The sequence below is a fragment of the Hyposmocoma kahamanoa genome, unplaced genomic scaffold (genome assembly GCF_003589595.1).
Source record: "Hyposmocoma kahamanoa isolate Upper Pololo Valley unplaced genomic scaffold, ASM358959v1 202, whole genome shotgun sequence".
Lineage (NCBI taxonomy): Eukaryota > Metazoa > Arthropoda > Insecta > Lepidoptera > Cosmopterigidae > Hyposmocoma > Hyposmocoma kahamanoa.
Window position 1 is genome coordinate 13,187,950 of NW_020653726.1, and position 24,967 is coordinate 13,212,916.

The following is a 24,967-nucleotide window of genomic DNA, read 5'->3' on the forward strand; positions in this document are numbered from 1 at the left end:
CACCTTTGAATTTTTCGGAATTTATGTGCAAAATTGAATTAGAAATTTACCAAGAGCTTTTCGGTGATGGAAAAACATTGTGATGAAACCGCACGTCGAAGAAGGTTCACAATCTTCGGAAAACGAGTGATGTCCCCAACCCGCATTGGCCCAGCATGGCGGACTTTGACTTTATGCCAAAGTCCGCCATGCTGGGCCAATGCGGGTCACACAACACTCGCATGAAAGGAGACCCGTGCCCAGCAATGGGACGTATAAATGGTTGATGGCCTTGTATGCACTTCGGCCGATTTCGTTACATATATTAATTCCACCCAATCTTAGCTCACCTAATAATTTTTCCTTTCCTTTTTGGTTTTCTTCTCGTCCGTTTCTTCCAGTGCCATTTAATGGTCGCAGTGATGAAGGGCCTCAAATAGGCCATAGGCCCCAAATGAAGCCACTCCTAGTACCATGTAGTATTAAAAAAACTTTAGATGTCCATGAATCTAAATAATAGGAACAAAAAAAAAAACTATACTACTACCGAGTTCTTAGGTGTTCGCGATTGTTACACATAGTGACTGTTAACCATGACCATGGGACCTGCAAAGGGCCCGAAACGTTGGTTTGTTTGAAAAAACAAATATACGCGATTTAAATCCGGAAAAATAGTCTAATTTCCTACTATACTACTACTTACTATATCAGCTATAAAATCGAAAAAGCCCAACAGAAACACCCCAGAGATCTATAACACTTAGAGATTTTCGTAAGGTCTGGTAGAAACGGTAATTCTGGTTTGGCATAGACGTAGGATCCAGTCCCGTCAGATCAAAACATTTGTCTTTTTATTAGATATATGTATTAATAATTATTACAAACTATCGGAGCAATTAAACAAAAAACAAAATGAATAACTAATAAATATTAGACAACATCACATAAGTCACCCTGATATAATAGTAAGTAACTAAAACACTTGTGTTATGGAAATCGGAAACAATGACGTTACCACGAACATCTAGACAATATAGAAAATTTAGTTTCTACATTGACCCTGCCGCGGATCGAACCCAGACCCAGAGATGGAGACACCTTGAAAACCGGTGTGCAAAGTCACTCGGCCGCGTACGTCGTTATCAATATTAGGAATTAAATTATTTTTAAAAATTGCATGAAAAAAGTCCCTCAACGCTTTCAAATTTATTGCGCTGTGTTCCTAATGGGATAGTAAGTATAATTAGCTATGTTGCTAAACGATCCCGCAGTCATTCTGTGTATTGAATGCCAGAGGGCTTTTATAGCCATCCTGATTAAGCTAAAAAGTTGAATTGCTTGTCAAATTCGTACTATGATCTTTCAGTGCAATTTATAGTGACCATTCAAATGTTGTAAAGATATTGTAATTTAAATTTTTTTTATAACATCAAGTGACGGGACGAACAAGTCGTGCGCCTGATGGTAAGTTACACGCCTGTTGTAATATTCTGTCCTTCTTGCGTTAACTAACGCATTTGCATTTGTGTAACTATAATAACTTTATTTGTAGCCATTACAAATACTATAAAAATAATTACAGTAATATGTTTTAAGTAATTGATTGGTGTAACTTTCGATATATTGGTACCTAAAGTTTTGTTTTGCTAAAGGCACCGGAGGAAAAGCGGAATGAACAGTTTTGCTAGATCAAATGCTGATTAAATTTATTATTAAATAAGTAATGGTCTTATAAAAAATATACGATACACCTAAGGATATTCTCTAAAAAATGTGCTAATGTGTTACACGATAGGATGTATTTTATCTGATCATATAAAATCCTGAAAATAGGCTAAAATGAAAGTCTAAAACGAATTATTTAAGAACAAAATAATCTAACTTTGCACATCATTTTTGTATGGAGATATTTATCTTTAAGTATTACAGAGAACCTGCTAAATTTTGGTTTTCAACTGAAGCTCTATTAGTTATTAAATTCTCTGAGACGCCGCGCCGCCCGCTGCCCCGTCAGTCGCCATTGAGCGCTCGACGTCGACTGTCAATTTTCTCCGCCTCTTCTCATTTTATTCATATGAATTTAGAGCGCGCGGATTGCGGTACGCGAGGGGCGACCCCACAGTACTTTGGTTATGTAATGCGTAATGATAAATACGACCTACTCCGACTAATTATGCAAGGAAAGATACAGGGAAAGCGACCACCTGGAAAGAGGCGTACTTCGTAGCTTAAGAAGCTCCGGACATGGTTCAACCTGAGCGCAAGATCCTTGTTCCGTGCAGCTGTGTCTAAAATACACATACCCCTAATGATAACCGACTTCCGGTAGGAGTTGGCACCTCAAGAAGAAGAAGAGGGGCGACCCCACATACACCTCACCCATTAAAATTTAGGTTCGCGTTGAAATACCTCGCCTTGCAATGAAACTGAATCTAAATAAGATATAAAAAAATCGATTAGAGATAGGGGTTGTACATCTTGAAATGCTGATCCGTTTTAATAACTCAATTTCGCTAAAAATGTCGATTACATCAGCATGATTAGGAGTGCAGCATTAAATTTTATCCGACTTCAAAAAAAAGGAGGAGTCAATGTTCGCCTGTATGTATGTTTTATGTATGTTGACCGATTTCTCCGTCAATTGTGCATCGATTTTGGAAATACTTTCTTTGTTTAAAAGGGTGTATGTACGTCGCATATTATATAAATCCCCGAATTACATTACGGGTAGCCGGTTTGCAAAATTACGCTGTTTTCTAATACGGCTACCTCGTGTTCCGCCGGATTGCAATTCGCCTAAAAAAGGTACGCCGCATTGTAATAGCACGTGGCGTTTCACAAAGCAGCTAAGAAATGTGCCGTCGGAATACAATAGCCGCTTTGAGATACTTAGTTCCAGATACAACCGCCAATAGCGCTGCATTATCAACAAAAATGGCGTCGCAAAAACATCAACTGTATCTCAACAAAGTGCAAACAATACGGCTGCGACATTTACTCTCGAGGTAGTCCCATTGTCACCAATTGTCAGAATCTGATGGGGTATCTCATGGAAATCGAGGGAAATTCTCAAATTTTGTAGGCATGAACAGTGTGTTTGATGAACTGTAAAAAAAGTCTCAAATCAAAGGTTCTCGGATAGATGTGAACGTGCGACACAATCGTCTTCATCTCATTTTTCGTAATGATATAAAGGGATGAGCAGAACCCGCACCTGAAGATGGTAAGTGCTTGTAATTTTCGAAAAAGGTTGTAATGGGCTTATTTGAATAAAGATATTTGACTTTGACTTATCGTCAACTTAGCAGCATGAAGTGTTGACTATCAGACTCAAACACCTGAATGAAAAAATTAAGACAATTCTCGTAATGCCTTTTCGTTATATGATCGGCGATAAAGACAATCGTCTTAACTTTTCATTTCTCTTAATGCCTTTTGTGTTATTTAGTTATAAATTACAGAGCGCACTACCGTCTAATGTTTCGTATAGGCACTGAACTAAACCTTGCACTACTTACCTGCCTATATTTACTATAAATGGAAAAATAAACAAATAAAATAAATTCAACCACTTCAAAAACCACAAATACTCACTAAAAAGCGAAAAATAACGAAATTAAAAAAAATCTAAATGATAAGAACACACGTAATGCTTTTTGTTTTTTTTGTCTTATTCCATTTTATACAGAGTATTATAATTACTTATTAATCAATCTCGAGTCATTAAAAGAGAAACGAAATGAAAAAGTAAATCTAATTTTATATAATCAACATAAATAACGAGAAACAGGAACAGAAGGACATTATCTAAAAAAGAGATGAAGATATAAACTCAATTTTTACTAAAATTAAAACCATCAGTAGAACAGTGAAATTTATATAAAATCCACGGTAAATAAAGATGAAATTTTAAAATAACTTCCGTTTTTATAAATACAACTTTCTCCATTTTTTCGACTTGAGCTGATATGATTTCATTATATTCTTATCCAAGAATAATTATTTCTAAAGTCGTTTTTAAATAGGGGAAAGGAATTCCCTCGACGACGTAAGTCATCTCTTATTTAATAACGTTTTATAATATTTTCGCAGCGCAATGTTTATTAAAACATTTTTCTGCACAAATTACATGGATCATCAATGTTACGTTATGGCCTAAATATGTCATCGTTCACGTTGGTATTGGAAATTGTAGGTTTAATACAACGTATTTTTTTCTATGGGTCCCTGTTCGGGCGCCAGTGTGAAAGCGCTGCTAGTGCTGGTGGAGTACTGTAGGATAGTAATGTCGTAGGGAGAGTGGTAGTCTCCGCAGCCAGCGCGTCTCCATAATCTTGCTTAGTAGTTGAACGTTCAGAATTCAAAAGAGGTAAAGACATAGTGGTAATCAATCCAGTTTTATAAATATGATTCCCGTTTTATTAATGTTTGAGATCTTTAAAATGTTTATCGCACAAGAGATTTTAGTTATTGGCAAACGGCACAAAAAAAATAAGAAGAGAAGACGTGTTCGCTGTCGCGATCGAGCAGGAAGTGACGATGGAACGAAACAAAATCAGAATGCAAGCCAAAGAATGGAACAATTCAAAATTTAAATTTAAATACGAGTGGCCAGGAACCGGAGAAAGGCGGGATGACGATGTAAGGAGGTCACACCGTCACAAAGTTGATGAAGCGCTTATTGTAAGAATCAGGGTAAAAAATAAAATAAAATTTGAAGATTTCGAAATTTAAAATGTTGGCCATATTCATTTGTTTTCGTTTTGTTAACATTTACTCATTTACTTCGAATTTTCTTTTATTATACCAAATGATAGGACGAACAAGTGATGCGCAGGGAAGTAAGCGACACGTCTTTATGAACACGTCTGTATGGACTTCTTATGGAAGAGTTGCAGTGCCGTTCAAAACTTGAAATATCTGAGAGGCACTGCCAATACCCAAGCTCCTGCAATTTCATCAGCACCCTCACCTTTCAAAATCGGAACGCAATAATCCTCACATTACTGCTTGGCGGCAAAAATAGGTAAGGTTCTACTGTTACGAAAACAAAATATGGCTTAACTTTGAATGATTTTTTAATACAAATTTGTTATTAATGCAGAGCACACTATTTGAGACATTAAAGATTTAAAGCCGTATTAGGGGCGGATATGAATTAGGAATGTACTGTGCGTTTTTCCTACGCGCGATTCCGCAATTTTATAATAAAATGAAACGTGATGTTTATTTTATTGTAAAATTGCGGACAAGTGGTTGAATGCAGGTGATAAAGCGAATCAAAAATGGAAACTTTCCCGTAGAAAATTGTTGGTAAATGTTTGAACTGGTACAACCATGACAGCTGACCGCTATTGTGAAGAAATACAGACTGCAATTGCAAGATTTGCAGTAAAACTACACGATAACACTTTGGTGTTATCGTACCTAGACTGCCGAACGAACTATCTGCACCTCATAGTTTTCGATTAAACCTCCTAACTATTCAACAACGTAACTCCTACCAATTTAATTTTTTTCTCTGTAGACAATTGTATATAATCAAAACGATTTAGCAGGGATGCATATGTATTTTGTATATTTAATTTTTTGTTTGAATTCACCTATATAGAACGGTTGTATATATTTCATACTAAAGTATGAAAACGGTTATGGTTAAAACCACTTATTTAGGGTGAACGACCCTGGCTTAAATTAATACATTTAAATAATAAACAAGTTAATGGTTGGTCATGGCTCTCAATTAAGGGAGAATAAAAATATAATTGAACTATTTTGCCTCAACGTATAAGGTAAATTATATAATAAACTACATACTAGTGAGTTTAATAGGTAAATGAACCTTATTTGCGAGGTACAGGAAATTGTTCATCATCGAGTTTGTCAAAAATATTTAATAAGTGTTCATCGTGTTCTGATAATTGTACATTGAAATAAAAAAAGTGGTTCAATTATAACTTTATATATTTCTTTTTTAAAAAATTAACAAAAATATTCACTTGTAACAAATCAACAAATAACAATAAATATGGGGTTACCGCCCACAGTTTATCCCTTTTTGTGGCTCCAGTGCTTGTGGTGCTCATGGCCACCCTTCTTGCCGTGGTCATGGTGATCATGGTGGTGCTCATGGTGGCCGCCTCCGCCATGGTGGCCTTTGTGATCGTGATGGTGTCCACCTTCCTCATGATGTCCCTTCTTGCCGTAATGGTGATCGTGATGACCACCGTGCTTGTGTCCATGGTGAAAGTGTCCACCCTTCTTGTGTCCACCCTCATGGTGATGGCCACCGTAACCTTCATGGAAGCCTTTGTCTCCATGGCTATGATGGAAGTGCTTGTTTTTCTTGAATTCGTCGCCTTTCGCGACGCCATGGTGTCCTTTTGTGTCATGGCCCTTGTGCCAGTGCCCGTGTTCGTCGTATCCGTGGCCATGCTCGCCCTTTTTTCCATGATGGTGATGGTGATGGTATCCGTCATCGTGGTGATGATGTTTTTTGTGTCCACCTTCTTCACCATGGTGTCCCTTGTGTCCTTCGTGGTGGTGATGTCCTTTGCCGCCGTGGTAGTGGTCGTGGTGTCCTTTGTGTCCCTTGTGGCTGTGACCGCCATGCCCATGATGGTGGTGGCCGTGGTGTTCGTGCCCGCCTCCCTTGTCCCAGTGCCCGCCACCGCCGCCGCCGCCGCCGCCGCCGCCGTGTTTCGAGGCGGCAGTTTCGAGGTCGGCGCTCCTTTTCTCCCGGAGTTCCCAAGCGGACACCGCCGCTATGAGTGCGACCAGGCCAAAAGCTACTGAAAGCTTGGCCCTCATGGTTGGTTTGATGAGTTTCAGTCGCTGAATGATAGCTGCATCGCTTGCAATGATTTTATATACCCAATAAGCGGCGCGGTTAGGTAAGTAATCGTTTCAATAGTGTCAAGTCTCAAGGTCGTCACAACCAATGAACGATAAGAGATTTCCACTTCCAGGTGGCCTGTCGGTTTGCGTTTCCGAAATATTACATAATGATAAAATAGCACGTTTATTACTATTTTATAATTTTTAAAGAGAAGACTCTGAGCGTGTAACTGCACGTTATTAAATTTTAAGACAATATGTGCTTTGTTTGTCTTAATTTAGCATTTGAATTGAATGATTTACGGTCAAATGTGGCAGAAAATGTGTTTACTACTTAACTTATTTATATCAGAGTGACTGACTTATTTATTCCAAGACCTCTTTGTTGAATTATTGAAGTTCATCTTCATCATTCACACAAACAAATGAATTTCTGTTAACTCCATAATTGAGTTAAAGTGACTCGCATAACTTTTTCTGTTAATAAAATGTATACAAATATTTCTTAAGCAGCAAATCATCCAGTTTTTAGTTCGTTCTAGTCCGCTGCCTTCTGAATGTGTAATAGATTTTTCATTTACAGTTAGCTTTAGATTTTATTATTAGACTCGTGTATTAATAATAATTTTATCTATTTCTCGCAGGACTTCTTTGTAAAGTGGACTCTTGATTTAGTGGTTCTGGAGCAAAGATAGACTTTACGAGGAAATGAGTTCACCTAGAAGATGCCCATTCAGTCGCAACTTAAAGATCGTAAATATAGTTTCAAGTAGGGAATTAATTTCTTTTCTGGGTTGTGCGCACATTAAAAGATGACGAAAAGGGCTTACAAGCCTGAACGGAATATCGACCAAGTAGAGATGACATCCCGCCATACGTCTGGAGGTCCGAGGGTAAAAGAAAGCTAAATCAGTTGATGGAGTATATTCTGTAGAAAACGTACAGGTAAACTGTGAAATTTAGATTTAGAAATGTGAAAACCTGCTTACTTTTTTTTAACTTAATTTTTTTTAAAAGGCGTCCTTATCTAAATGCTTTTCACTTAAACGGTTTATAATATGAAGCTTACACAATCGTTTAGGAAAACGTTTCAATGCATAGACTTTTATGTTAAAAAAAGCTTGCAACGTTGTGTTGATAGCGAAAAGCAAGAGCAGACCACTAAGCGCCCAGTTACACGAGGAGAAAGAGAAAGCAACGGCTCAGTTACCACGCCTTCATGTACTGGGGACTGAGCGGACGCCGGGGTGGGTGCGATGAAATTCGTGTCGGATAAATGCGCCCTTAAGGTTTTAAATTAAGTAAGTTTATTTGTAAAACACGAGTTTTATTTTTATTTATAAAATTATTAGTCACAATGACGCATTAATGTGTTTAGAAAACATAGATGACGGGACTTGAAATATAAGCACGTTGTAAAAAATTAAATTGATGAGTATTGAACTGACCAACCTTACGCTTAAATTGAAAAGACTGCTTAAGTGCTTATTGTAAAAAGCAAACTTTTTTAAGGGCTTTTCTTTTAAGCGCCCATGTCTATTTAGATTCTCTTCTTTTTTTTCAAGCTTATCGTCGTCAATAAGTCTGTAGGCTCTATGTGCGACCTAGTCAAGAGCTTCTAGTTTATATTTCGCTGAGTTTTAATTTATTCCAAGCGTTTAAAAGGTGTGACGATGTGACTTCCCTACATCGTTATCCCACCTTTTTGTCGCATTTTCTCCGGTTCCTGGCCATTCGTTTTTAAATTTTGAATCGTTTTTTAATACCTTTGCCTCATCATTCGGATGTGTTATCGTTCCACCCTCACTTTCTGCGCGATCGCCGAAGCGATCACGTCTCCTCTTCAAATTTCGATTCGTTTACCAGTTACCAAAAATGTCTTGTGCGATAAATACTTAAAAGATCACAAAATAACTTTAAAATATTTCTTATTATAATAATAATATTAATAGTTTATTTCGGATTATCTCCATATCGTGTTAGTAACAATTCTAAGCTTATGACTAAGTTAGCAAATACAAATTTTCTATAACATTAATCCCTTCTGGCTGTCGCATGAACAGCCTCCCATGCCTGTATAATTGGGCCGTCGACTCTGGTCGCAACAGTGGCCAGGAGGCCGTTGGGACTGCCGCGCACGCGCCGCAACAACGACACAACTCTTCTGTTTTTAACCGGCTTCAAATAAAAAGGAGGAGGTTATACGTTCGGCTGTATGTATGTTTTATGTATGTTTTCAGATTTCTACGTCAATTGTAGACCGATTTTGAAAATTCTTTTTTGTCTGAAAGTGTGCAATCTCGTGGTGGTCCCATTGCAAGTCAGAATCTGATAAGGGGATCCATGGAAATCGAGTACCGATACATACATATACATACCGACTTTTCCAGGAATTGCCCACCGATTTTGGTTTTTTTTTGTTTTAAACAATATACTCTCGAGGTGGTTCTAGAAGCCAACGATGCTGTACCGAGTTCGTTTCAGCTATCACAAATAAAAATAATATTTTCCGCAAATAAAAGTTTTTTCACTTGACGCAATACATGTAATCAACAAATCACTGTCACTATGACAACCAGAAAAAAGTATAAAATGTATAAAGGAGTCAGTAACTATCCCATTGTCACTAAGAAGTCAGAATCTGACGAGAGGATCCCATGGAAATAGGAAAAAGTCAATAAATAAACTTTTGAGGTCGGTTTTTTTTTTCAATGAAAAAATTGTATAATGATGTTTTTTAACACAGCGTTCCTATTCAAAAGAAACAACTTTGATTTTCCGTTTGTTGGAATTCCCATAAATATTTTAAATTTTCTATATATACTTAAAAAACAAGCGTGCAATCTAATAATTTGATATACCGCTTCTCAAGTAAATGCCGTGAGTTCGAATTCAGCCTCGCATATTATGTGCGAAATTTAATTTGAAATTTACCATGACCTTTCGGCGAAGGAAAACATCCCAACAACCCTCGGAAAACGTGTGAAAAGTCCTGAAACTGCATTGGGACAGCGTGGCGGACTAAGCCCTAACCCCTCGCCTTGAAAACTTTAGAGGTTTTAGAGGAGACCCGTGCACAGCAGTGGGGCGTATAAAATGGGTTGATGATGTATATCGTATATACCTAAGAGCGATAGTAGCCTAGTGGAAGAACGGTTATTTCTCGATTAAGAGGTCCGCAATTCGAATCCCCGTGGGAGCGTTATCTACCTTTGATTTTAATTGCTGAGAACATGCATTTGTGAATGTTAAATAGCAACTACCTCTGGCTAAAGGTGAAAGAAACTCCACCGCTCGATAAGATGTATATCATATGAAACCTAATCTATGTAACCTCATAAGGTAGATAAAAATTACATCGTCAGAGACTGAAGCCTGAATCATTGTGGTTTTCTGCAGCCCAACTGTGGAGGGTGAAAGACAGCATGTATCGTAGTAGCATTTGTTTTTATCGATTTCATCATCTTCATCATATCAGTCGGAAGACGTCCACTGCGGAACATAGGCCTCCCCCAAAGATTTCCAGACCAGCCGCTCAGACGAGACGTGCATCCATCGTTACCCGCTGCCCTTACCAGGTCATCCGTCCATCTAGTAGGGGGCCTTCCAACTGAACGCTTATCAGTTTAGTTCCACCTTGACTGTTCCTCTTTGGATCGACTATAAAGTCCGGAACTGTCCATTCTAATGTTGTTGAGATACCACCCGTATACGAAAGGAGCTTCCCCGCACGACGTGCCATTCTTTTTATGTACGTCTGGCGCACCTATAGCGAAATCGGTGAGCACCCTACGGCGATAGGCAAATCCTTTCAGCACGATGGCAATAGCAAGCACTATAGTGTATGCCATTCATACGATAAAAATAAGGTAGCATTTGTTGCTAATCAAACATAATTATTAGTAGATTTTTTAAGGATTGTTTTATTGAAATAGAAAGTATGTATTACAAGGTCAAAAGTACACAAAAAAAAGAATGACAACGAAAATAAAACAAAAAACGTCAAGGCAAGCAACAGACAATAAAATTTGAAATACTGTCGTTTGCGCGGCTGTGGCGTGAGCAAAAGTATCTCATTCAATTAAATCTACTGCCGATAATAGGCTATGACACTGATTTCCAATGGACTCAACGGTTGATTCAGGATGAGTAAAATTAAATTTATTTAGATGTGCCATCCGTATATAATTGTGATTTATTTTTTATTGAAATTTACATAGCCTTATGAATTCATGTACACATTATGCTATTATAGGTATATACAGCAATGACGAAAGATAACACAGATTTTGCATTTAAATAGAAAATAAAAACAATTTATACTACTAAAGATAAAACCAGCTATTACATACCGTTTAAATATACATGTTGTGAAAGATATCAACTGTCTACGTTAAACAGAAAAACGTGGTCCACTTTAGTATTGGCTACGGAAATTGAAAATATCTTTTGCGCTGGGTAACGTAGAAGCCTTGTGAGTATCGCTAAGCCAATCAGAGACATTATTTATGGCGTGTCGAGATGACTATGTAAAACCTTGTAGAGAAAAATTAGGTCAAAAACTTGCCTCGTAGCCTCCAATTTCTGTAACTTGAGATATAATAAAATCATTGATGGCTAAAGTTAAGAGAATTCCGGTAATCTATGTTAGAGTTTTTGGGGTCGATTTTCATCTTGATCCTTGCACCACTAAGTCATTTTAGAAACGGGATGAAAACGTGATTATAGTTTTTTTGAAAATGGCACTTAAAATTTACGCGACAACAAAAATCATTTTCCATTTTACAAGTAAATCAAACTATGAAAAAACTATCAAAAACAACGAAAAAAACTTTAGGTGCTATTTTCGCAAAACTATGATCATATTGGATGACACGTTATTCCATACAGCATCCTACATTCTATCATGTTAAAAAACATCGTGTCTCGGAAATGGTTTACTCTAGTGAAGACGTGCGGAATCCTCAAATGCATTGGGCAGCGTGATCCACGACCTTAGGCGTGACATCTAACCATTTTAAAAAATAACATCTAGTGACAGGACGAACAAGGCGTGCGCCTGATGATAAGCTACACGCCTATCCTAAACAGTTGCAGTGCAAATTGGAGCTTTAAATCGCAAAGATCTGAGGCCACTGCTACTGGCCCCGTCACCCTGAGACATAAGTTGACAAGTCCCATGTGCCTGTAATTTCACCATCTTGACTTGTGCTGTGATTTAAATAAGTAAATGTTCCATTCACACATTCCCGATGGCTTACATTTGGGAATTCTCAGTGGCATGAGTAAACAGAGCAATAAAACTTTGGGCGCTAGCCAAAAGACCAACATAAAGCGTACTCTTTTATAAAAAAAGAATTTCTTAATTTTGTTTTCACCCAGAATTGAACATAGGTTACTACTATGGAAGCATTATTTAAAGCTTAAATTCTTTAAACGCTGCACAGACGCATTAACACAAATCTTGTTTGCTACGGACTATAAGTTCATTGCTTAATTTACGTATTTATTAGTTATATTAATTACCTTAGGTTTTGTTATAATGGTTGAATTGTGGGAGTTCGCTGTAGGGCATATTGTTATGATGGAGTTTTGCTCAGCGTAATAGTGGCGTCATCAGGCACGGTTGGCAAACTAGCGTGCAATGCGGCAAGCGGCACCCGGCCAATAGTTAAAATTGGATTTGGAGCTAATTTCACGTAGAATTCGAAACGCGTGATTATTAGATTGACTACAACAGTTGCGACGGAACAAGTGTTAACTGAAAAACGTTTGTGCGAAGTGTAAATGCAAAATGCTAATAATTTATTCATTCATATGTATCACAAAGTATCAACAATAACAAAAATCTTCATTCATCATAAGTCTAGTAGATTCATTTGTGTCCTTCCTTCCAGTCCCAGCCCTTGTGGTCTTCGTGTCCGCCTTTGCTGCCATGACCTTTGTGGTGATGGTGGTGCTCGTGGTGACCACCTTCACCATGGAAGCCCTTGTTTTCGTGATGGTGACCTCCTTCCTCGTGGTGGCCCTTCTTGCCATGCTCATGTTCATGGAATCCGCCGTGCTTGTGTCCCTTATGGAAGTGACCTCCTTTCTTATATCCGCCTTCATGATGGTGACCGCCGTAGCCCTCATGGAATCCGGATTCACCATGTTTGTTATGGAAGTGCTTGTCCTTCTTGAACTCATCTATTTTATGAATGCCGTGGTGACCCTTCGTGTCGTGTCCCTTGTGCCAGTGACCGTGCTCTTCAAAGCCGTGGCCCTTTTCACCCTTTTCTCCGTGGTGGTGCTCATCATGATAGCCTTCGTCGTGGTGATGGTGTTTCTTGTGTCCACCATGTTCACCGTGGTGCCCTTTATGTCCTTCATGGTGGGAATGACCTTTGCTACCATGGTGGTGTTCGTGGTGTCCTTTGTAGCCTTTTTCATCGTGACCGCCGTGCTCGCCGTGATGATGGCCGTGGTGTTCGCTACCACCTCCTTTATCCCAATGGCCACCGTGATGAGAAGCTGCGGCTACAAGGTCTGTATCTCTTATATACCGCGTATCCCTTGCGATGACGGCGGTGAGCACCGCAGCCAAGCAGATCATCACGAGAGTTTTCATGTTGTCCTGTTCTCCTGGTTGTATTGAGTAATGATTGCCAAATGATACCTGTTACAGTTTTCTCTTTGCTTTTATACTATTGCCAATATTGTAGTGGTCGTAGTTTTTAATGTCAGGGCGACAGATGGATGGCGGTCACTACGCGGCTGGCCTAAATTAGTTCTTGTGCGTCAATTACTGAGGCTACTAATTCGTTCAGCGCACAATTGGTGCCTAGCTCACGATTTATGCATTTTTTAGCACACGTCGTGTGAACTTTTCACAAAGCTTCAATTAGGTCAGTAAGTCATCGATTTTTCCATATGACTATGACCATAGGTCTTGAAATGAAAAACAATGTTTTCAAAAACACTTAAGTATGTACATACAAAGTTTTTAACCTGGAGTTAAAATTATAAGTTTTTTTCAATTTTAACTTGCGTCAGTAAATAGGCTTTTCTATAATAAATTGTGAAATAAGCTAAGCAATTTGATACAAAATATATTTTACTGACTATGTTAGCCCTAATATAATAGACTCATGTTGTAGGTATAGTACGTTACTTATTCCTTTGTATCACAATTCCTTGTATATTGTTTAATAGAGACATTGTGGCCTCGTGAACTTGTGGTTTTCTGAAAACATAAATAAAACATAAAAACCACTAACTATATTTGATCTGTTTCTTTTATGTAGGTAAAACATTGGGTGGTTTTTATTGTATATGAAAAAATAAAATGTCAAGACAATTACGCCAAATACTCTAAAAACTTTATATGATAAATAATGTAACAGCGGGTTAGCAAACAGAGTCGTGTATTTAAATTATCGACTTCATATTTGACATTTTAGGAGTTTTCTGCATATCACAATGAGTACTACTAAGGATATCCGAAAAAATCTAACACTAAGACATTGTGTTCGATGAAATTTCCGAGGCAGACTCATATTCTTTTTCTGCAAAGAGTTTACGGGTCAGTAGCCACTCCTTGTCACCTCCGTTGTTCATTTTCACTGACGAATCGTAGATCGATACTTTTGTTATGGTTGAAAAGATTTCACGGAGTCAGCTAGTGTTTCATGACATTATGTGTAGGAATAAGATATTTATTCCTTGGTAGTGTTTTAATCTTCTGCAATGTTTTTATTATTTTAATAATTTTTGATATCTTAATTATTGATCCATGCAGCACGGTCTACGATCCTCGTTCGTTCAAAACATGTTAGACTAATTATCACTTTTTTATGTGACGGAACTGACAAGTTGTGCGCCTGGTGGTAAACGACACGCGTATTCATAACAGTTGCAGTGCCACTTAGAGTTTTAATCGCAAAGACCTGAAGGGTGTTGCCACCGCACCCGTCACCTTGAGACATAGTAGTAACTCACACACTCATAGCCCCGCACTAGGGAAATCCTTAGTCGCAGGTGCCAAGGACACACTCAGACAATTACAAATTACACCCATACAAATATATCTCCGGTCCGGAATCGAACACGGGACCTCTGCGTGACAAACCAGCAGGTAACCGTTCGGCCACAGAGGCAGATTAAAAACAAAGTTGATAAGTCCCATTAAGCCTGTAGATTCACTATCACCCTTACTTTTCTCTTTCCCTTTTGATTAATGCTATTGTTGGAAATCTCCTACGAGTGATCTAATTGTTAAATAGTCTTTTTTTATGACCCCAAGTGACGGCACGAACAAGTCGTGCACCTGGTGGTAAGCGACACGCCTGTCCATAACAGTTATAGTGCCACTCAGAACTTTAAAAGAGCAACGATCTGAGGGGCACTACCACTGCGCCCGTCACCCTGAGACATAAGTTGACAAGACCCATGTGCCTGTAATTTCACCAGCACCCTTACCCTTCAAAACCGGAACACAGTAATGCTGACATTACTGCCTGGCGGCAGAAATAGGTGAGACTCCCCTGGACGAACTCTTTCACAAAGAGCTTTAATGCTTCATTCGCATTATGCGCTTCTTAATTTGGTCGAGTATTACTTATTTGACAATAATTGTTTCGGACGTATGTCGTACGCAGGACGGGAGAAGACCCCAGAGCTTTAGATCTGAGGTACACTGCCACTGCGTCCTTCACCCTGAGACAAGTCTCATGCACCTGTGATTTCACCAGCACCTTTCGCCTTCAAAATCGGTACACAGTAACGCTCACCTTACGGCTTGGCGACAGAAATAGGTACGGTGGCAGTACTTCTCTGGGCGAACTCTTTTATAATGAGCTCATGCTTTGAGGGTGAAAAATAATTTGAGGAATAGACGATCTATAGTACTATTCGCTGACCTGTGGAGGTCGTAACACACATTGTTCTAGCGTGGTGGACTATCTTCTCTTTGGAATATAATAATAGCAGTCGAATGAATTCGGGTTATATGTGTAGTACACGCTTGTGGTGTATTTTTGTCACATGTAAGTGGCGCAGGGATGAGTAGTCGCTGAGCGGCGGGTGTTTTCACCAACAGTCAAGGGCGTCTCGTGTCAAGGTCGTGTTGCGCAGGCGTTGCCCTCGTTTTTTAGATCGCTTTTGTTTGATTCAGTTTCTTCTGAGCTGCTTCTTGCGTCACGGTTTCCGGTCGAGTGCGCGCGCTACTGAAGTCTACGTTGACAATGCGCAGACGCCATGGACCATTTGTTGCTCTTATATCTTAACAATAATACATGTGGCATTTAATTATGTACAGTTGTATAATATTTAATTTTATAAATCAATTTCGGTAGTTCTAGTGTTGCCAACTGACTTTGCACTATTTGCTATTATTACCTCAAATGTGTATTGTGTTATTAAGTATAATTATAGAAAAAAATGTGCACCAGATTTTAAATGTATTTTCATAAATAACATATTGTTTGTTGTGATATTTTAGAGTTGCAAGGCATCTAGTAGTTACATTATAAAATTTTTCAAGTATTAATTTCAAAAATTAAATTGTTTCTCGATGGAATTTATCACAGTTTTGCTACAATTTAATTTACTGAACTGTAGTGAGCAATTACTTATTATTCTTTGTGGTCAGTTAACTCCCTATTTGCTAATGACTAGTAACAATCCTTGTTTAAGTTTCTAAACATAAAGTTAACAGTATAAATAGTTTGTTTAGTAGCAAATCACGTAGTGCCGAAACTAATTACCGTGTGTAATCTCTGTAATCCAGACTCACGTGAAACCGAATCCGGCATAATCCGGGCGGAACTCGCGAAATTTCCACAGCCGAGCTTCAGCGTATAGAGCTTCCCCAAGGTTGTTATCTACCGTGATTACTACTGAATGTATTCGGAATACTCCTCTGTAGTCTGGACTACGCAAATAGTTACCTGATATGATTTCCGAGCGATACAGCACGAAATTGAAATTTATTACTATAACTGTTTTAAGGAGTCAATATTTCAAGGGTAATTATGTTTTTACTCATAAATTTTCTTAAATAAACCTTCAAAGTTTTCGATCGAAATTTTAATATTGCAAATGTAAAATATACAAAATACTTATATTTGTAATATCGAAATGTACGTAGGTACACTTTCAAAACAGTGACTTTTCTATAAAAAAAACAGGTTTTTAAAACAAAAGAAGGAAAAACTTTTATTTTTGTCATAGCAAAGCTATGTCCGGAATAGGTGAATAATTAAAAAAAATATTTTCTAGTTTCACTGAAATAACCCAAATATTATAATCGATCGACAAATCAGATCTTGCCCGTGGATCACCTGACTAGTCACTTTGGTGGATTACGTTATTTATTTCTTCCCGTGGTTCACCTAAAATCCACATTAACTTTCTTTTATCCAAGGATTGCTCGGAAGGAGGAAGATCCCATAGCGCTTGAAAGAGTTCGTCCAGGGACTACCCTGGTACTAACCTATTTCTGCCGCTAAGCAGTAATGTGACCATTATACTGAGTTTCGGTTTTTAAGAGTGCTAGTGAAATTCTAAAAAACCATAACCCAGTTTTAGAATATTGCAATTGTTTAATGATATTTTAGCTATGATCGTTAGGGTAAGTTCAGAAAAAAAAAGAAAAAAAAAGAGGGTAAGTTCAGATAAGTCAAACACGGTAACTAATTTTAACTGTTTTTAAAAGAGAATGTTGTGCTCTTTTTCTTTCTATTTAAAATGGTTATTTGACCATTTGTCACTTGGCTGCGTTTAGTTAGTGGACGGCAGACTTACTGACACATGGGACTTGTCAACTTTTCTCAGGGTGATGGGTGCAGTAGTAATGCCTCTCTGATGTATGCATTTTAAACCTCTCAGTGGCACTGCAACTGCCACGGACAAGCTTGTCGCTTATCACCAGGCGCACGACTTGTAGACTATTTAACAATTAAGACTATTTATCCATTAGACTCGTAGATTTCCAACAATAGTATTAACCAAGTATAAAAATAATTAGTAACTATATAAAAACTAGGTTTCGTGTCCCACAATGTCATGATAACGAATTGTATTGTTTAATTGGACTTATTTCAGATTGAGTCAAATATTAGCCAAGATGTTCCTTAGCCCATCGAAGCGAGAGTTGTGCAAACACCTGCAGTATGCAATGTTGGCTACTAGCGGTTAATTAACGTCGCTTCGTCGCCCGCTACGTCCAATTGTTGACTCTGCTATAATTCTGCAGACCTCAAATAACTATTCCATGTCTCTGGAAATTTCTAGTGTTAATGAATTTAGGTGTTAATTTATATTGTTCCGGTTTCACCCAGAGTTCAGGTTTATTGATTCAAAATGCAAAGAGACGATTTAAATGGAATGATACGGAAGAAGGCCGCATCCTTTGCAGAGGACAAGGAACCACTCCAACAGTGTCTTGAATTTGTAATTGTAACAAATTGGTGGAGCATTTTTTTTTAATGAAATATAAATACGCACTGGACCTTCATCTCACCTGATGGAAAGGATGATGAGGTCGACGATGTAGCATGCACATCTAATTTGTTCATAAATTTGACTACAATGGTCCGAATTAGTTAGTAACAAGAGAATTCTTATATCTATGTTAGTGTACTTACATCCAAATAAATTAATGCCTTAACAACGGGAAAAGTTAATGCTTAGGCTGTTTCTTGGTGCGCTGGTGTGGCATACCAAGTAGTGTTTACTTACATAGCATGTAAGTTTTTGTGTATTACTAACAATTTACCTCATCGTAAAAAATAAAAAACAAAATCAAAATTTTATTTTATTTTTAACATCATTAGGACACCATAATATTTCTAAATATAGTAAAATTTAGAAATTAGATCTTTGGGTTTGCCATACAGTACACCCTCGCGTGGTAGCAACCGTACAGTACCATATATACTCATAAACATACAGTGTCATTCCACTTTACTCCTACGATATATTCCGCAAAAAATACGCGTTAAGCGAGATTCACGTTTTGTATAATACCAAGTGACGGGACGAGCAAGTCGTGCGCCTGCTGGTAAGCGACATGTTTGTCCATAGCAGCTCCATTGTTAATCAGAGCTTTAAATCGCGAAAATCTGAACACTGCGATTGCGCACTTCATTCTGAGACATAAGTTGACTAGTGCCTGTAGAAAAATTCATCTGCATTTACCCCTCTTTAAATGATCACATTATTGCTTGGCAGCAGAAATAGGTATGGTGGCAGTACTTTCCTGAACGAACTCTTTTACAAGGAGTTGTATTGCTATTAAGTCTCGTCATGTATCAGTAATTTTACAAGTGCCCTTAGAGCGTTTGTGTACTACGTCCGATTCGCCTCAATTCCGAGTCCGAGAAATGAGTGTCCGAAGTGACATTTTATCTCTAGTTGTGCACTTGCACAATATCACTTGATATCCGTATGTTCTCGGATTGGAATCGGCCTTAGTGCACGAGCGACATCCGAAGTGGGTTCGAGTTTTCTAAATTTGTATAGTCTCGGATTTGGAACAATCGAATCGGATGCATTTCATAATAATTTGCAATAAAATGTATTATATTGCAACATGTAACGTTACATATTTTACATATATTATGTCTTTTACAAAAAGCACATCTATGGTTTTTTGCATTGCGTTTGTATACAACTGTTTTTGCAGTATTACACCGAATGTTTGCATGTGATTGCTATTGCAAACTAAACTCAAACTAAACAGTTGGACTAAATCGAAGCATCGGGAATCCGTCTTTTAACGTAATGCAAAGATTAGAGAAAGCGGAAAATCTCGTGACCAATGTCAAGCCAAGCGATCACATAATGTACCCGTGTACGAGTACTTAAACAACTATGCAACTAATCGTGCGAAACGAGGCATTTTAGAGCGAAATTTGAAAATCGCGTAAAAGCGAAAATGCACCTACCAGGGTAGTGCAAAGCAATGCTTTATATTATTAATATGTTATCCGGCTGGATTCGCTGCTTCGAATTCAGCTAATTAGTGAAGTCCATTATTCTTTCCAAGCAGCGGACGGATAAAGGAAAATGGATGTGGATTTTATGAATCTATTATAGATAATATATAATTATCTGTCAACCTTGGAAATCAGTGTTAAATTAATATTCACAAAACTTATTAAGCCACACGCGTTGCTGCGAAAAAATATTAAGTTAATTAATTTTGTAAGTCAATGATTAATGTCAATGGAACGCAACAAAAGCATAACGTGAAAAATTTAAATTTTAAATAAAAAAATGTTAGTTTTAATTATGGGAGAGTATGATTCATTATTCTGTAGTATATATCTGCAAAAGGGTCTATGTATAGATATTATTAGTAATAAAAGAACTATGAAATTTTGCTTTACATTTTTAGTGGAATCTCTATTATTTATTTCCAATTTAATGTTTTTCTACCTTTTTAAAGGTTTGCAACTCCATACTAAACTAACTAATTCTCTATCACCCTGTAGAAATGTTAAACAGATACTATCTATGTGACAAACTTGTAGACTCAACGGGTGTCTGAATTAGTGGCATTACGACGAAGCACTCATGTGATCTCTAGCACTTTAAGTTAATTGTGCAGAATAGAAACACAATACGTGTGACACTACCTTCTACAGATAGAATGGCTTTTCATTGTCTCCCTATCCAATAATAAAGTATCTCTCCCTATCTTTTTTAGTGCTAAATTGAATGATTCCTGCGCTCACTTGCTGAACAATGCGAAGAACAGAGAGAGATAAAGCTATTGACAACTACGTGACGATGTAACTGTTTACCAGTTCATTTGTAGCTCTAGTAGAGGTAGGTATTACAAACAAGTTCTATAATTATTAATACAAAGATAAATCACAAAGAAAAATTTCTTCGACCAGACAGGACTTGAACCTAGGACCATGCTGTACTGTACCGTCACTCTGCTAACTGAGCTACCCGTCGAGTTAGCAGGTCCAATAAAATTCTTCTATGTATCTGTTATAAATCTTTGTATTAAGTTTTTTCTGCTTTCAACGCTGTCAGCGTAACCGTAAAAAATTTAGGCGCTATTATAAAAATGAATCTTCATGCATGAACAGCCACCCTTAGAGGTGGATGATTTTCTTCAAAATCCCTCCTATAATATAATAATACCCTCTTTCCAAAAAAAAAAGAATCATGAAAATCGGTTCACAAACACTGGAGTTATCGGGTAACATACATACAAAAAAAACCAGTCGAATTGAGAACCTCCTCCTTTTTTTGAAGTAGGTTAAAAACAAGCGCTACTGATATTTTCACTTGAAAATTAAATAAACTGTTGACATTTAAGTTAGACAAGTTTCTTTGCGTGGCAAAATTTCATTGCGCGTCACACCTGTAACTAAAATGTCGACAAGTTTACTAGTTCAGTCCTTTACAACTTTGGGCCTATAAATATAATCGTCAGTGACAATATAAGCATCTTAATATATCAAAACAAAACGGTTTTGACTAGTGTCGTTTACTTATGTAGCAGATGTTTAGGGGTTACGCTAGGCAATTCATCTTAGTTTGTTTAATAAGGTACCTGTAAAGATTTTAGCTAGGACGTGACATACCTATGAAATATTGTACCCTTAAAGCCATATGACGAAATGTTTTATGTTTAATTAGGAGAGTTTTAATATTTCACATTTTTATGCCTTACTTTCTCAAACCCTTATTTTAGTAAACAGTGACTATACAGGAAATGGCAAAACTTTCCAATCATTTTGAATTTCTTATCAATTTGTCAAAAAATTTAATAATTTGCAAAACAAAGCCAGTGTGTGAATACGAAGGAAATATGATGTGAAATCAGCCTGCAAAATTTGTATACACAATCCATTTTTGTATTTCGTTAACTTTGTGCTTTAAGATACGTGTTTGAGAAAGTAAGGCGACGACATGCGTATATCGTTTCATGTACTTCCATTATTTTTATGACTTTCAAAAATAGTGATAAAACACTTTTATCAAGGGATCTGTTGGTAAGTTTCTGGAGATTTGAGACTTTCAAATCAAACCATTTATTTCTTTGTGATACACAAAAAAAGCGTTACAAAAATGAATTTTGCGTCACTGAGATCCGCCTTGCAGCTTACCAAGTTTTTATGTAATTTTCAAGCAATAATTTGTAAATACACTATAATCATGCAGACCAACTAATCGCAATCTATTACTACAAAATGTGATTGATACCAATAATGAAATATAACAATAATATGTTTAATAACTTTGTCCAATTAAAAAAACAGAACACATGAAATGTAAATTTTCTAAGACATCTGTAAGTAGTATTGTTCGTCCTTCGGGATAGGTTAAGGCGTCTAATTGGCCATATTGCCAGATTTTACATTTTAATTTTTCATCAACAGTTTAATTTTCTGACACGTATTTCACGGGAAATTGTTATATCTTTTCGGTGGCCATTTTGAAACTCCTGAAATCTTCAATATTGTAGAACGTCATGCTATTTAGGTAATTAATAATTTCTTAAATTCTGCACAATTATTGCAATTCCTAATTTCACGTAGAAGTTCATTGTAGACCTTCGTAGACTTCAATTTCTGTACTCTTACTTTTTTCCTCTGTTATTAATTAGGTGTAAGATTGTGACTTACGTGTAAAGTTTACTCAAATTGTCTAACAAACTACGAGAACGATACTACTAAGGTGCCGCTAGTAGTATCGTTCTCGTAGTTTATTAGTAGGAATAATATGTTAAACGTTTTAGATGTGACTCAGGCGTTGGCGGGGCCGTAATAAAAGCGGCACTGCGACGGCGGGTCGTGGTCGACGCCCAAATTGCGGATGTGAGATCGAAGCGACCGACACCCGCACGAGCCGGCGGAAGCCATTAATGAAATTGGAATTGTCTCTGGCTCCGGAGATCGTCGTTCTCCCCAATTGATTTTCATAGACAAGAATTGTCATTCTGTCAGAGCCCAATCCTCGGGGCCGGCAATTGTCGTGATATGAAAAGCAGGTGGATCGACCTTTCGTGACTGGAATACTAAGTGCCTTGTTATCATCTGATTCTGGGCGCAAACAAACGTTAAAATATCTCCTCCGTTCTCGTTGATGTTCTTCCGGAATTCCTTTTCGTTTTAGATTTTAATTTACTCCGCGCTCTTGTGGCAATTTATTAAAGTCTTAACTAACCATTAGTCTTAAAGTGTTGGTTGTATACGAGTATGTTTCTTATTGTTAAAAATTGTACCTATATTTAGTCTACGTAATATAAAGAAAATATACGTCGAGTGCGACTATCATCAACCCATTTAATGTCCCACTGCTGGGCATGGGTCTCCTCTCAGGCGAGGTTTAACGCCATAGTCCGCCACACTGGCCCAATGCGGTTAGGGACTTCACACGTTTTCCGAGGGTTGTGAACATTCTTGGATGTGCAAATTTCCTTCACCGAAACGCTCACGGTAAATTCCAAATTAAATTTCGATAAACTCAGAGGTTCGAACCTCTCAAACATAAGTTCGAATCCGGGTTCGCGGATTCGAACTTCTGTTTGAGAGGCGGTACGTCAAATCATTAGGCTGCCACGGCTTTTAAGTCGAGTGTATAAGGTGTACCAGAATCTGATGGCATTTGGACTAATTTAAATTTGTAGTGGGTAACATCAATATAGTAGAAAAAAATGTAATAGATATTGCATATATTTTAATTGACCAGAATTGATCTATCCTCGTACATGTTGTAAGATCTGTATGAATTTGTGTGTGAGAGAAGTAAGTAATTTCAAAACAAAAATATATCAATTACATTGTGGGTGATAGATTTATTTACGTTTGCAGTTTGAAGTAAGTCGTATTTACGCCATTTCCCTTTTTTACCAATCATTGTCTACACACTATAGTCTTGCTTACCAGTTCAACAAACATTACATACCACATAATAATATGTACATTGATTTGGCTTCGTTAAAATTTCAAAGATCAAGTTTATTTACTCCTACTAATCGGCAAGGTTTAAGACCCGCTTCTAAATCGTGAATTGTGACTTAGATGCACCTAATTCGTCGCTGATTTTCCGATAAACATTATTACAATGTTTTTTGCTTGAGATTGAAGCAGATTCTCAGTCATTATTGCTACAAAATCGTTATTTGCAAGTGAAAAAAGTTTAACATGCAGCCATTTGACACAATATTTTAAATTGACACATGTCAATGTCACATAACAAGTTAACATTGCCAGGTGAAAGTCGTTCGATTTTTCTAATATTTAATGCCATAAGATTCTGGTACACCATAACTTTGAATATTAATAATAAAAATTGAAGCATTGGGTGTAACTAGGGTGTATCACGTAAACGTGAGATTCGAGAAAATTGAAAATAAAGTTTTAATGTCTTATCTTTTTAATATTTATAATATGACCCTTACATACTTTATTATTTATTTGTCCTATGATTTAGCTAAAAAATCAGGCGTTATTATTAGTTTTAAAACAATTAGAAACATTTGAAATTTTTTTTCCTTGTGTTACCCGCCCTTGTTGCACCAAGCCGGTAAATTAATAGGGCGTCCGTTTTATTATAGGTTTTTATGGAGATAAATTACGAATCAGCATTGATTTAAATCAGTCTTATCTCAAAGTTATAATTTAAATAATTGAAACGTATTTTTAATCGTAAATTGAATTCGCTGAATTGAAATGAACACGACACGACAGTATCATCTTTAGCAGGTCTCACTGGTCTCCTAGATGCTCCATGTTGAGGATGAATTCGCTATCATTCGCTCGTTTCAGAAATTTTTTTATTAAAATAAGTTTTTACAAACTGCTGGTGGTAACGTGTCCGAAATTCAAACGCACATTTATAATCTATGCCACAAGGGCGGAGCGCCACCTTCTAAATTAATGAAAATTACGCCATCTAGAAGGGAGATCGAAATGAGTTTTTGTCACAAGATAATAGATAGGATTTTAAATGTTTTGATGAAATAACATCAAAACCGGCTTTGGGTGCCGAACGCCCTTGTTGTTCCCTCTTGTCCTTGTATAGAGTGCCAGCCACAACACCAGAACATCGCAATTCACTTCCAGGCATTATCCAGAGCACCTAGCCTAAAATCAATTATTAGAAAAGCTCATTTCCCACATGGGTCATATCGGGAATTGAA

General features: G+C 37.3%; 2 protein-coding genes across 2 annotated transcripts; both read right to left on the minus strand.

Moving 5' to 3' along the window:
* Positions 1-6,027: 6,027 nt before the first annotated feature.
* LOC113227139 (histidine-rich glycoprotein-like) lies at positions 6,028-6,789 on the minus strand. Its single transcript, XM_026460016.1, has one exon. It carries the CDS (start codon positions 6,787-6,789, stop codon positions 6,028-6,030), a length of 762 nt encoding a protein of 253 aa, XP_026315801.1.
* A 5,810-nt stretch (positions 6,790-12,599) lies between these two features.
* Positions 12,600-13,463, minus strand: LOC113227049 (histidine-rich glycoprotein-like). Its single transcript, XM_026459920.1, has one exon. The coding sequence runs from the start codon at positions 13,424-13,426 to the stop codon at positions 12,692-12,694; it is 735 nt and encodes a 244-aa protein (XP_026315705.1). The 5' UTR covers positions 13,427-13,463; the 3' UTR covers positions 12,600-12,691.
* Between the last annotated feature and the right edge of the window lie 11,504 nt (positions 13,464-24,967).